Consider the following 12,397-nt stretch of genomic DNA (forward strand, 5'->3'; position numbering starts at 1 on the left):
TGGCCTTGAACATGCTAGATTCATCCTTGCCTCCTTCTCATTGTTATCACAGCAACTGGGTCTGAGATCACCCCCTCTCAGCAATATCCCTTTCCACTGTATAACCCATCATAACAATTTCCCCACAGTATTATGGCAGGCAAGGTCCATACGCAACTTCTGACAATGTCTCCAAAGGCTCTTTGCCGCAGCTATAAGTCTGATGGTGGTAGGCCCCTGAGAGCTGTTTTTAAGTATATATGTGCATGTGTGTATGTACACATGGTGAGTTTTTCAAGATGTGGATTGGCATACTATTTAGACAACACATAATACTGATCTTTAAAGAGCTGTGCTAGCTGTCAGTTTGTTTCTGATCTGAATCCAAAGCGATGCCATTGAAAGTCCAGCTGCTTCTCATTGTCAGCCATGGCGGCAGCACGGCCTTGCCTCCTTCCTCCTCCTTCCCTGCCCGGCCCCTCTGGTCGTCGACGGCATCCTCCTCAGCCTGCCACCCCCTTCCGCTCCGGCCTCAGGGGCTGCTTAATGGAGCCTTGGCAGCCTCGGCCTTCCCTCCTTCTCCTCCTCAGGCCTCTCCCCCTGGCCTAGGCCTCACCAGGGCAGCAGAATGCAAAGGGGAGAGCCAAGAGAGAAAGGCAGGGGGAGGAAGGGGAGGGGCCGGCAGGGGAGGAGGAAGCGGCGGCAACGATGGAGGCCACATTTTGTTATTTCAATGCCATAGAAAGTACACACTCTGGAGGCACATGTTCTCACTTAATCACCCATGGAAAGAGAGATGAAAAACATGAGCTTAAAGTGCTGCGTCAGCAGCTCAAGGTTTTTATTATACACAGGTTGTTCCAAATACTGTAAAATCTCCCACCACATTGTGTAAACATACAATTACATTAGAATCCAAAACATAACAGTAGTAGGCCATCTCCTTCAACAGAGGGAGGAAAATGTCTCCATCACAAATGGAATTCACTTGATTAATTTCTATGAAAACCTGATAATTTTTAAAGCAAAATGAAATCTGTAAAATCAAAGAAACAAAACCTATGGCTTTTTATTTTTGAGCCACACTCTGTAAAAACTTTCAGTTAACTTGGGTCATTAAAGAATCAATTTCCAATTATTAAACTGAAAACAAAAATACAGTTTTCACTACAGACCTGTTTATGACATTCATCACACAATACTCAAAATCATCAAAAACCTGAAGGTTTTAAAAACAAAATAAAAAAACACCAAAACCCCAGTTCAGTTAAAATGAGCACTTATGCAAGTCAGTCCATTTATAGTACAATGTTAACATAACTTCAAAATTGTCAAATATGGAGCTAAGGTATATACATGGTAATTATGATAACTTCGACGAATTTGTCAAGTCAAGGGGGACTTCAGAAACAGCTTTCAAAGTGAAATGCCTGTTGAGTGTTATCATGTTACAATCAGTAAAGGCTTTAAGGTGCAAAACATGGTCAGAGCTGTCCAAAAGAGCTCCCATGGTATCTGTCTTATGGTTAGTAGTGGATGCATTTAAACTAGCCTGTTTTTGCTTTGTATCCTGCTTTGTTTACATTCACATCATAATCACTTTTTCCTGGATTACTCAATGGATAGTGTTGGTGTTGGTGTTAATATCCACTGCATACTTGATCCATGGCAAATTGTATTCTGCAAGAGCAAACAACAGTTTAAATATAAGAGCACCCTCATTACACATACTACCCTGTTCTCTTCCTCCCCCTTTGTGTGTGTACGTGCACACACAAACAAAACTATTAGACCAGCAGGTCCATTGATTTCTCATTCTTAAAAGTACTTCCACAAGTAGTTCAGTTTCATGCGCCGTTTTACCTGTCAATGTGATATCCCGATTCACAAACATTAACCAAGGCATACAGGTGTCTCAGAGCATATTCATACTGAAAAAAGGAAGCAAGCAGAAGAAATATTACATATTTATCGCAAGTTATTTCCTCATTCTATCTGTAGGCATAAAGAATTTCTGATAGATGCTGTGACCCCTCTCTCTTTCCATTGGAATTTATTACTTGTATCACAGATCTGTATGCCAGCAATGGGTGAAATCAGACAGGTATGAGACAAAACTATTCCTGCCAACTTTTCTTTTCTGCCTACTACATTTTCCATTGCCACTCCCTGCCACACCTAGCAAGCTGGAATCTGAAGAAACTTGACCCAGAGGGATATTAAGATAAAGGTCATATGTTGTCCTAGGGTTACAGATGACCTACCTCTAGTTTAAGCAACCCTGCCTTAACAAATGGTAGACTAGGTAAAGTATATCTTCTTCCCAAAAGTTTGATAAAGTTGCTCCCCAAACAATGAAGATTGAAGGTTTTAGTGAGCTGTCACCTTTTTTTTTAAAAAAAAATCACCTTTCCAAGCTCCTCAGTCTCTCTCAAGACAAACATTCTGTTGTTGTTATGTGCTTTCAAGTCAACTCCCATTTATGAAAACCCTATTATATATTTATTCTGCGTAGGCATGCCACTGCCTTCTGCTGATCTGAGAGAGCATAACTTGTCCACCCACTGAGTTTCCATGGCTGTTCAGGAATTCAAACCCAGATCTCCTACAGTCTTGGTTCCATATTCAAGCAACTACATCACAATAGTTCCATAGACAAGATTACTCTTCTGCTTTTTAAAAGCAATGTCTTGAAGCAAATCCTTTCTCATCACAATGAAGCCGTTCAAATATAAGGTCTACCTCTCATCTTATACCTTGTTCAAATATGCGTATGCACCTTCAAGCCAGTTCCTTCACATAGAAATGAAAAATAGGAACATAAGAGCAATGGTGGAATAGACTGAAGGTCTGTGTGGTCCTGCTTCTGAACAACCACTTTCCTATGGGAAGTCCGCTAGCAGGAGATGGGTGCAACTGCACCTTCCTTCTTGTGTACTCCAGCAAGTGATATAAATAATCATACCGCCTCTGATACTGGATGTCATATAGTCATCCAGGCTAGTACGCACTAAATAGCACTAATCTCAATTTACACATGTTGTGCCAGAAAAAAGGGCACAAACATGTTTACAACTGTCTTCCCTGCCAATGCAGAGAGAAACAAGTGGGCAATTATGAATAAATTTGGGGATGGACTAGGCCCCTCCTTCTCATGGCACAGGCAAATTTTATACAGTGGATGTTCCTGTATCTGAACAGACTCTGTACCCTGAGACTGAGAAATCTTACCACAGGAATGTGCCAGTTGAAGCAATGTTTCTTGAAGTAATCCATGGCTGCATAGTAACAGTCATAATTTCTCAGCAGCAATCTGTTTGTCAAGATATGTTCAGTACGCGCCTCAGAATTTGTTATGAAAAATATAATCTTGTACATCGTCTTTTGGATTAATTCTTTGGCCTGTACAAGAAGATAAAAGAATAACCTGGTTGGTTACCAACATAACTTAGATATTCCAAGAATCATTATTGCTCAGAATATGAGTAGGAAGGAAGTGGAGATAAAGAAATCAAGTGGCAACTTACATTCAAATTTAAATGGCCAGAAAATGTGCCCAATATGCAAAACATAATTATGAATTTTGGTAATTGTGAGAATTCTGGAGGCAATTCCGGGGCAAAAGGAAAGTATTTGAATGATGTGAATGTAGATACTGTGCTGGCTACTCTCTCTATCTCTACCATGAAATAGAAATAAAAACAGAAATCTGCCATACTAACTATACCATTATATGGACTATCCAGTCAGTTTTAAATCATGACTTTTTAATTTGTGTATGTCCTATTATGAATGTATTAATTTTATAGTATTGTATTTTAACTGGGTTTATGTGTTTTTAATAGTGTCTTCTATTTTAACATGATGTACCCTGCCTTGAGGGAGGTGTGAAAGAAATAAAATTTATTATTATGGCAGACATGTAGAATACCAATGCAATACACCTTTTGAAGATGGGATTTCAAGATTGCATGAACAGCTAAAAAAATTCTTACCTTAAGCATTTTCAGTAGCTCACTGGCACATTGTCCTATTCCTATCGACCTTCACTTGTATCAGCACTATTTACTACTATTGAAGTCCAAGTTACACAGTCATGAATGTGCTGTGTATCTTCATTCTTACCTCTAGAAGTTTCTTCATCTCTTCTAATAAGTTCTTAGCCTCATTGGCATCATTGGTGGCCATCAGTCTGCGCTTCAGGACTGCGAGTGGTACATCGGGACTGGGCGTGAGGTCTAAGCGACTTACTGGCGGCAATGAAATGGGGGCACTGGAGGCTTTGCTTGTGCCTTGGAACTGAACCACTTTCATGTGAGAAATGGACTGGAAAGTAAGGAGGACAAACAATCAATCAACTTCACCGGCGTAGAAGAATATTCAAGGGCCAGTACGATTTTCTAAAACTTGCAAAGCTTGAGAGGATTGCTGGGACTTGTCCTATTATTTTGTTCTTGTAGCAACTATAAGGGGCACATGAGGAAAGGAACTATAGCTCAAGAGTGCAGCACATGGTTTACACAGAGACAGTCCCAGATTAAATCTTTGTCATCTCCATGTAACAAGGGAAAAAATCCTGCCTGAAGCACTGAAGAGCCTCTACCAGTCAGTTTCCACAATACTGGGCTAACCAGCCAAGCATGTGGCAATGTACCAGAACACAGAAATGTTACTTCTTTTGGACTGGTTCTGCTGGCCGGGAGATTTTAGCAGCTATAGTCCTGAAAGGTAACTTTTCAAGGTTCTACTCAGTAGATCACTTGCTGTATTCCTAAGTTAGGCTGATGGAAAGAGTCTTGCCCATGGCCATTCAATGGGTTTTATGTATAAAAGCAAGCATTTGAACCCAGAGCCTAGAAAAGTTAGTTTTTTTACTACAGTTCCCATAATCCCCCAGCCAACATCACTAATGACTGTACCAGCCAGAGGATTTTGTGGAACATAGTCTCTTAAGTTAGACATAGTGTCTTAACTTCTTCTAAGCCTAGCTCTTAATATATGTACCCAATAACAGCCACCGTACCGTAAGACACACCACATACAAAACCCCTAGCGAGTATAAGACTTGGAACTCTTTAAAGGGCAGATTTTCTTAAGGAACAGATTGACAGAATACAGGAAGCTACCTTATAGAGTATTGAACATAGGCTTGCCATATCCCGCCTGGGGGCGGGACTTTCCTGGTTTGGGGCGGGTCCACACGGTCCTGCCCCGGTTTGTCCCCGCCCCCGGGATTGCCCCCGCCCCCGGGCGAGATATGGCAAGCTAAGGGAGACTTTCCCTCGCAGCTTGGGACAAGGCCTGCAGGGAAAGCCTCCCTGAAGGGGAGGAGTCCCTCCCTGTTTGGGCTCCGCCCCCACCGAGGGCGGGGCCCAGGCTGAGAGGGAAAGCCTCCGAGGCTCCTATTTAAATGTAGGACACAAAAAATGTGTCCTACATTTGAAAATTTTGTCCAACATTTGTCCCGGTTTGGAGGTCCTGATGAATGGCAACCCTAATTGAACACAGAATTGGAAAACCTGGAGTTTAAATCCTTGCTCAGAACTAAAGTGATCTTGGTTAGACACTTCCTCCTTACTCAGTTTAATTACTTACACAGTGTTGCTGTGGTCATTTTAGAAAGAGGAAAAGAAAAGTGTCTTTCAATAGGGGTGGGGCTGCAATGCATTCTTATTGGTGGCGCAGTGGTTAAATGCCTGTACTGCAGCCATTTACTCGAAACCACAAGGTTGCGAGTTCAAGACCAGCAAAAGGGCCCAAGCTCGACTCAGGCTTGCATCCTTCCGAGGTCGCTAAAATGAGTACCCAGACTGTTGGGGGCAAATTAGCTTACTTGCTGTTCACCGCTATGATCTTTGGAATAGCGGTATATAAATAAAACAAATTATTATTAATTAATTATTATTGTTACAGTTATGTGTTTAAATGATTTAACGTTGTTTTAAGGTCCTGATGTTTTAGTATGGTAGTTCATTTCATTGTTTTTAATTGCCTCAATCTTTAGAGTTTTAACTGTACCTCATTTTAATCCATGTTGTGAACCACCTTGGGTACTGTTGAAAGATTTTGCATTCTCTTTCCCCCTTCTTAGATAGGGATTCCCTGCAGGCAAACTCTGCTCTCTCTCCCCTCATTCAAACTAACCATGTGATTTAGGCCACTCCCCCTTCTAGGAATTGCTCACACTTTTTCAAAGATTTTCTCCTGACCTGTTTGGCCCTCCATCTTCGTTCTCCATCAGCTTTCTTTGGAAAGATGGTGAAATACTATGTATATATAGATTAAAGCCATTAGTAAGCTTTTGTTTGAACTTCAAGCTACTTGTGTTGTTTTTGACCCAGTCTCAGTTCTTAGGGAAGCATAGTTAGAAAAGGACACATTGCTGCTACTCTGCTGATTTAAAGCTAGATCCTAATAGGCTTGGCTTTGATATTTTTGATATTTTAATATTTTTTGTTTCCTATCCAAAAGCTGAAGCCTTAGGAAACTCAAATTGCCCTACAGGTACCACACACTGGAGGAAATGAAGGATATAAATTTATTTAATTAATTAATTGGCAATAGTTTTATGTATTTAACATCTGTAATATAACATTTTAGTCTGTTTTAAATTATTGTAAACTGCCTTGGGTCCTTGCTGAGAAAGGCAACACATAAACTGAATAAATGAATAAACACTTCCGCCTCTACACTAAAGAATGCATGACAAATACAGTGCGTCTGCGTCATATGCGGGCATGCTATACGCAGCTTTCAGCATACGCTGAAAGCCAGGTGGGATGCAAGGGGTGGTGTGACCCATTCAAGATGACTTGAATGGGGCTTGAGCACGTGCAATATTTGGCTTACGCGGGGGGGGGGGGTGTCCGGAACGGATCCCCCACATAAACCAAGGCGGACATTCTTACTGAATACGCTACTTCAAAGCTCTGATTCTATCAACCTTGCTTTTCAGGTCAATGGGACTCCTTCCTCAGCCTTTTAAAAACCTGGGCAGGCTAATATGGGAGAATATAGCCTCAGATCCAGGGAGCAACCACCATATAGTCTTTAAGTTGTTTGGGATGGGACAGGAAACTGTGGCTCTCCAAGTGTTGTAGGATCCAGCTCCTTTGCTGTTGTTACTGTAAATTGCCTTTGAGTCAACCTCAACTCATGGTGACCCTGTGGATGAGACATCTCCAAGACCCCCTGTCCTCCACTGCTCTGCCTGGCCAAGGTTTTGTAGGTGAAAATCAGTACTTTGAATTGTGTGCAGAAAGACACAGATAGTGAAATAGTAATAATAAGAGTTGTGTGTTTGTTGTAATCAGCTCTAGTTAACAGTCTAGCTACAGCATTCTGGACTAGCTGAAATTTCCAAACACTTTGCCACCTCTTTCCCTTGGCTTTACATAGTGATTACCAAACACAGGTTCTGCCCTTAGCACCCATTCATTTACTCACTATGTTTCCATACTGCATCACATGGCTGGTGTTGGTGTGATTCTTTACCAACACAAATTGCTTGTGGAGAGTTTCCTTTTTCAGATCCTCCTGCAGACAAAAGAAAACAGAAAAACATATTTGCCTTTGATTAAGCCATCAGTGCTCAGACACAATGACCTTGCTGGGAAATTTTAAGAGAGAGAGAGAGAGCTGCTGACAAGACACCAACAAGATTAAAATGTCATTTCAAACACAAATGCCATTAAAGAACTTGAATTTGAAGTGGTATTTGAAACTCTATGATATCATGTGATGAAAACATTTACTTTTTGAACTACAGTTCCAAGAATTCTCCATGCAAACTCCCTAAGTGAGCTTTCCATTGACTGATCATTAAGACTATGCCTATGTTATATAGGACTGGAACTGTTTCAGATATTTGTGGGCAGCATCTGCCCAACCATCATCTATAAACACAAAATGCTTCCATGACAGTATCCTCAACAATACTGTTTATAAAGATCTGTAGCTGAAATTTCTTGGTCTTGCCCACTGAGATTGCACAGAGCTACATAGGCATTCAACTTGGATTTCTGCTCTGATACCTTTTGCTCTTGTCTAGTCTTAAGGTCTCAAACACTAATACCTTCTGTGCTAAAAGAAGACATTTTCCTTACTTAAGCCAATCATGAAACAGGTTTGATACCACCCTATTTACAACTCTCCATTTCTGCAGACACAGTTATTGTGGAGTGGGAGTAATGAACAATGTTCAGAACTTAGGCTGCCATGACCAACACTAAACCCTGCTCAAATATAAAAGCCCAGTGGGTCTCAGTCTTGTCTACATCACCAAGTTGTTGTCAAGATAAAGTGGGTTAAGCCCAGGTACACAATCCTGTACTCCCTGGATGGTTACAGATATGGTTAAAAAGCACTTGCCAAGAGAAGAGGAAAGAATGCGTGGGAGGATAAGAAACAAAAAAGTCAGGAGGATGACAAATGCTTATGTATTAATCCCTACCAGCCACAGAGCTGTGTTTGGAGAACTCCAAACATGTGACTCACACCAATGTTCCTATTTCAAGAAGCAGAGGAATCACATCCAGACAACATTCTACCGACATTTGGTGAGAAGACTGATCTTTTGGAGCATGAACTTCCTATTTTCCTATACTTCACTGTATGGGAATTCTCCAAAGCTAGATTTTCCCTCTGGCTACCTGCTATATGGCAGGGTTAACATATTTATGACAGAGTTGGGATTTTGTCTATATAACAGAAGCAATTATGTGCAATACTGGCACCATACTGAAGATTCCACCAGAACTGTGCTAACAACATCATGAGCAGGGCTGTTCCTATCCAATAACACTGAGGAAATTGGAAGAAAGGAACTACTAGTGCACCAGTACAGGCAGCTAGCCAACCTACAAAGAGGCCTCCTGTAGGCAGAAGACAATGTCCCCATCCTTGGTTAAACCCATCCATCACCATGCTTAGCACACTATGGATTCATATCCTCTAATTCTAAAACTCCTACCTCCCCATGCTTCTGACTTTAACTTGAAATAACCATTATGTTGAATACTGTTGAATTCAGAACTGAGGAATGTGTGTGTGTGGGTGGGGGTACTTTCTTGAACTACAGCTGCCATAATCCCCTCACTCACATGCTGGTTGCAGGATTCTGGGAGTTGTAGTCTAAGAAAATATCTTTTTCTAAGTTCCGTTGAAAAAAATGTGAGCAGGACATCCTTCAGTCACTGTGGCCAAAATAAATTCAGAGTCCAGTATAGTGCATTTTCACTATGCTGTGATTAGTGCTTGGAAAAGTTACTTGTTTGGACTGGAGTTCCCATGCTGACTGGTGGGAGATTTGTGGAGTTGTGGTTCAGAATTAACATATTACCAATGGGGCAGAGGTGGAGAAAGTTGATTCTACAAGCCATATGTGGTTCCCCACTGCATTTGTGGTGGGAGCTGATTCTCTGGCCCCCAGCTGATACAAAATTGCCCCAAAATGTGGCAGTTTAGCTTTCCACACACCTCATAATACACTCACCTACCTTCAATCTGGAGTACTATACTATATGCGCCATCAAGTAAACTTTTGTTTATAGGAAAAGGAAACAAACGTTTCATAGAAGAGATCAAGCTTCTAAAGTACAGAAGCTAAGGTGGTTCTCAGTGATGAAGAAACTGCTCACACTTGTACTCAGAAAATGTACTAATCAAACAATTATGTTTGTGTAAAGTTTTTTTATTTCTACTGTTAAGTTTTTAACCAATTTTATCTGTGCGCCACCTTAGGTCCCACTCCAGGAGAAAGATAGCTTATAAATAAAAACAAAAAAATCAAATACATTAATGTACCATTGGATAGCTCTGTTAACTCAAAAGGCACAGCAACTCACCGTATCAGAATCTTCCATCCAATTTACACTGTACCAGTCACCAAGGTAGGCTTTCCTGTAATCATCATAGTAGCATGCATATGAAGATTCATGATCATTGGCAGCAGTAGTGGCATAAACTGCAAGGCAAATAAGAAAAGCACTAATGGACTTGCTCCTCATTGCTGACATGCAGTTGTTAGATGAGCTTGTCCATGCAGTCAGATCTACAACTCAGTTCAAAGGACGTTTAGACTGGTTTAACTGAAATACTTGGATTTTTAAGCAGGATGGTCGCAATAGGTGTGTCAGTATCCAGGGGATAAGGCCAGCCATGTCACTGGGTAGCTGTGGAACTTCCTTCCATGTGAATTAGGTTGGCCCCCTCTCTACTCTCTGTCAGCAGGCCAAGACCTTTTTTCATTTAGCCAAATGCTGATTGATCACTTACCATTGATATCACCAGGTAGACTTTCCATCATTGATCCAGAGTCACATGCCTCAATGTAGAATACGAGCTGTAGTTTTTGAGACACATAAGAGATTATGTGAAAAGAGATTCGATCATGAAAACCTGTTTTTCTCTACTTTCTGTCACCTGTTTTTCCTCTTTCAAGCCCTCCTCCACTCCCTTTGCTCACTTCCCAGTTTCACAATATTTTGCCTATTCCTTCTCCAAATTTTTCAGGCAAATTCTGTAATCTATTATGGAAGCTAAACAGCTGAATTTGTCCCACCATGTCTGAGAGCAAAACCAAAGTATGACAGAGTACTTCACTGAAGTTATGTTCGATCCCCTTTTCTCCCTCTCACTTACATACACCTATGAATTGGATTTTAATTGTATATTGTAATTAATGTAATGTGGTTTTAATTTTATGTTGTTTTAATAATTTCACTATGTACACCGCTTTGATCACTGCGGAAAAGTGGTATAGAAATAAATTTTATTATTATTAGTAGTAGTACCTCCCCCTTTTTCCTATTTCAGCTTTAGTTTTGTCATTATTTTAAATTGGATTACTTATTAATATTTCAAGCTACTTTTTTTGAAAAAGTGGATTAGAAAGAATAATAAACCAATCTTACTATTATTCTTATTTCACTCAGTGTTTAGTTTGACATAGGAAATCCTATGTGGAAAAAAAGCTAGGCAAGTAAAGAAATGCTTTGGCAAATGATGTCACCAGGCTCTTTGGGGGGAATTTGGACCTTGTGCACTTTTTTGTGAAGCTTTTTGCACCTCTGTTGCTGGTATTTTCCTCTTGCATCTTGGTGCTGTTGTTTGGCAACACAAGCAATAGCACTTAGCCAAGTAAGACTGTTGCATGTGCACCATGTCCCTGCACACCTTAAGATCAATACTGCCCATATGTGCGAGGCTACAATGTTACCTTCTTGTACTTGTTGTGATGGTACATATATTTAATGGTCTTCTGTAAATCTTCTGCTGTAAGCTGTAAAACAAGACAGTACTTGTTCATATTGCACTGCCATCCCACAAAGGAAAGAGAAATGTCATGTAAAGGTGTATGCACAATGTGAAATAAAGCAGTTTGACACCACTTTAAATGTCATGGCTCCATGCTGTGGAATCCTTGGGTTTGCAGTTTGGCGAGGTATTCAGCCTGGATTGTAAGAGAGCTGTGGTGTTTTACCAAACTACAAATCCCAAGATTCTGTAAGATAGAGTCATAACAGTTAAAATCACGTCAAACTGCTTTATTTCTGCAGTATGGATATACCCTAAAACACACAAAACAGGCCTTTATACTGTATAACATATATCTGAAATTCAAAGCACTTTTATTAGCAATCTTTAAATCTTCATTGCACAACAGGCTGCCATTATTATCACTGTCCCCACGTTACAGATTGGGAGAAGGGCTGATCATTCAGAATTCAATCTGAACTCTGCTACGTATCTCACTGGACTGTGCATTCCCGTTGGCCTACCCCATTATAAGAGATCTTATACACAGTTAAAATCCTAGTTACAATCAAAATAGAAACAATGGGTAGTAAAAAATTGCTCCTATGTTTTTTCAGCATTTATGACTGTGACCATCTATATATTTAGCAGGGCAGCCTTAATTTCTACAGTATCTTGGTAGGATTTATACCAAACTATTGTATCACATATTGTTTCACACTGAATTCCTCTAGCACCTTGTAATATATCCAGTAAACTACTTCTGCCATTTGGGGAATTTAAAAATATAAATTAAGAAAAACACAAACTGGAAGAGCTACTGACCCGCACATACTAAGTCTCTTATAGGTTGCATATTTCAGACATGAAATATTGCACAAAATGCATAATAATGGAATAGTATATGCATTTATATGTTTGTAAGTCTCTTTGGCTCTCATATAAATGGAAAGACAAGTTATTGAATAAATAAGTTTACTTATATGCTTTCCAGCCTGTCTTTTGTCCCTTAAAAATGGCACTTAAGTCAGCCAACAAGAAAGCCAATACAGAGTAAAAATATAAGCATATTAGAGACTAGACAACTTTTCAAAGGAATTAAGAGTAATGAACTGAAGACAGCACCCGGCCAGACTAAAAGTCACCTTTAAAGCAATCCCAC

The 12,397-nt window shown here is 40.2% G+C and overlaps 1 protein-coding gene across 3 annotated transcripts in view; it reads right to left on the bottom strand.

Annotated features, from left to right (window-relative positions):
* Window positions 1-790: 790 nt before the first annotated feature.
* Window positions 791-12,397, bottom strand: part of LGMN (legumain) — a 37,988-nt gene continuing 26,381 nt past the window's right edge. For all 3 annotated transcript variants that reach the window (XM_089522421.1, XM_089522422.1, XM_089522420.1), the window contains exons 7-14: window positions 11,198-11,260; window positions 10,255-10,321; window positions 9,825-9,943; window positions 7,426-7,515; window positions 4,105-4,305; window positions 3,211-3,381; window positions 1,843-1,910; window positions 791-1,659 (exon numbers count right to left, since the gene is read on the bottom strand). In XM_089522421.1, the coding sequence (XP_089378547.1) occupies window positions 1,620-1,659; window positions 1,843-1,910; window positions 3,211-3,381; window positions 4,105-4,305; window positions 7,426-7,515; window positions 9,825-9,943; window positions 10,255-10,321; window positions 11,198-11,260 (819 nt within the window). In that variant the 3' untranslated portion in view covers window positions 791-1,619. The remainder of the gene's footprint in view (window positions 1,660-1,842; window positions 1,911-3,210; window positions 3,382-4,104; window positions 4,306-7,425; window positions 7,516-9,824; window positions 9,944-10,254; window positions 10,322-11,197; window positions 11,261-12,397) is intronic.

This window comes from Sceloporus occidentalis, unplaced genomic scaffold (assembly GCF_023333645.1).
Source record: "Sceloporus occidentalis isolate IW3139 unplaced genomic scaffold, rSceOcc1.0.p SCAF_4, whole genome shotgun sequence".
NCBI classification, from domain to species: domain Eukaryota; kingdom Metazoa; phylum Chordata; class Lepidosauria; order Squamata; family Phrynosomatidae; genus Sceloporus; species Sceloporus occidentalis.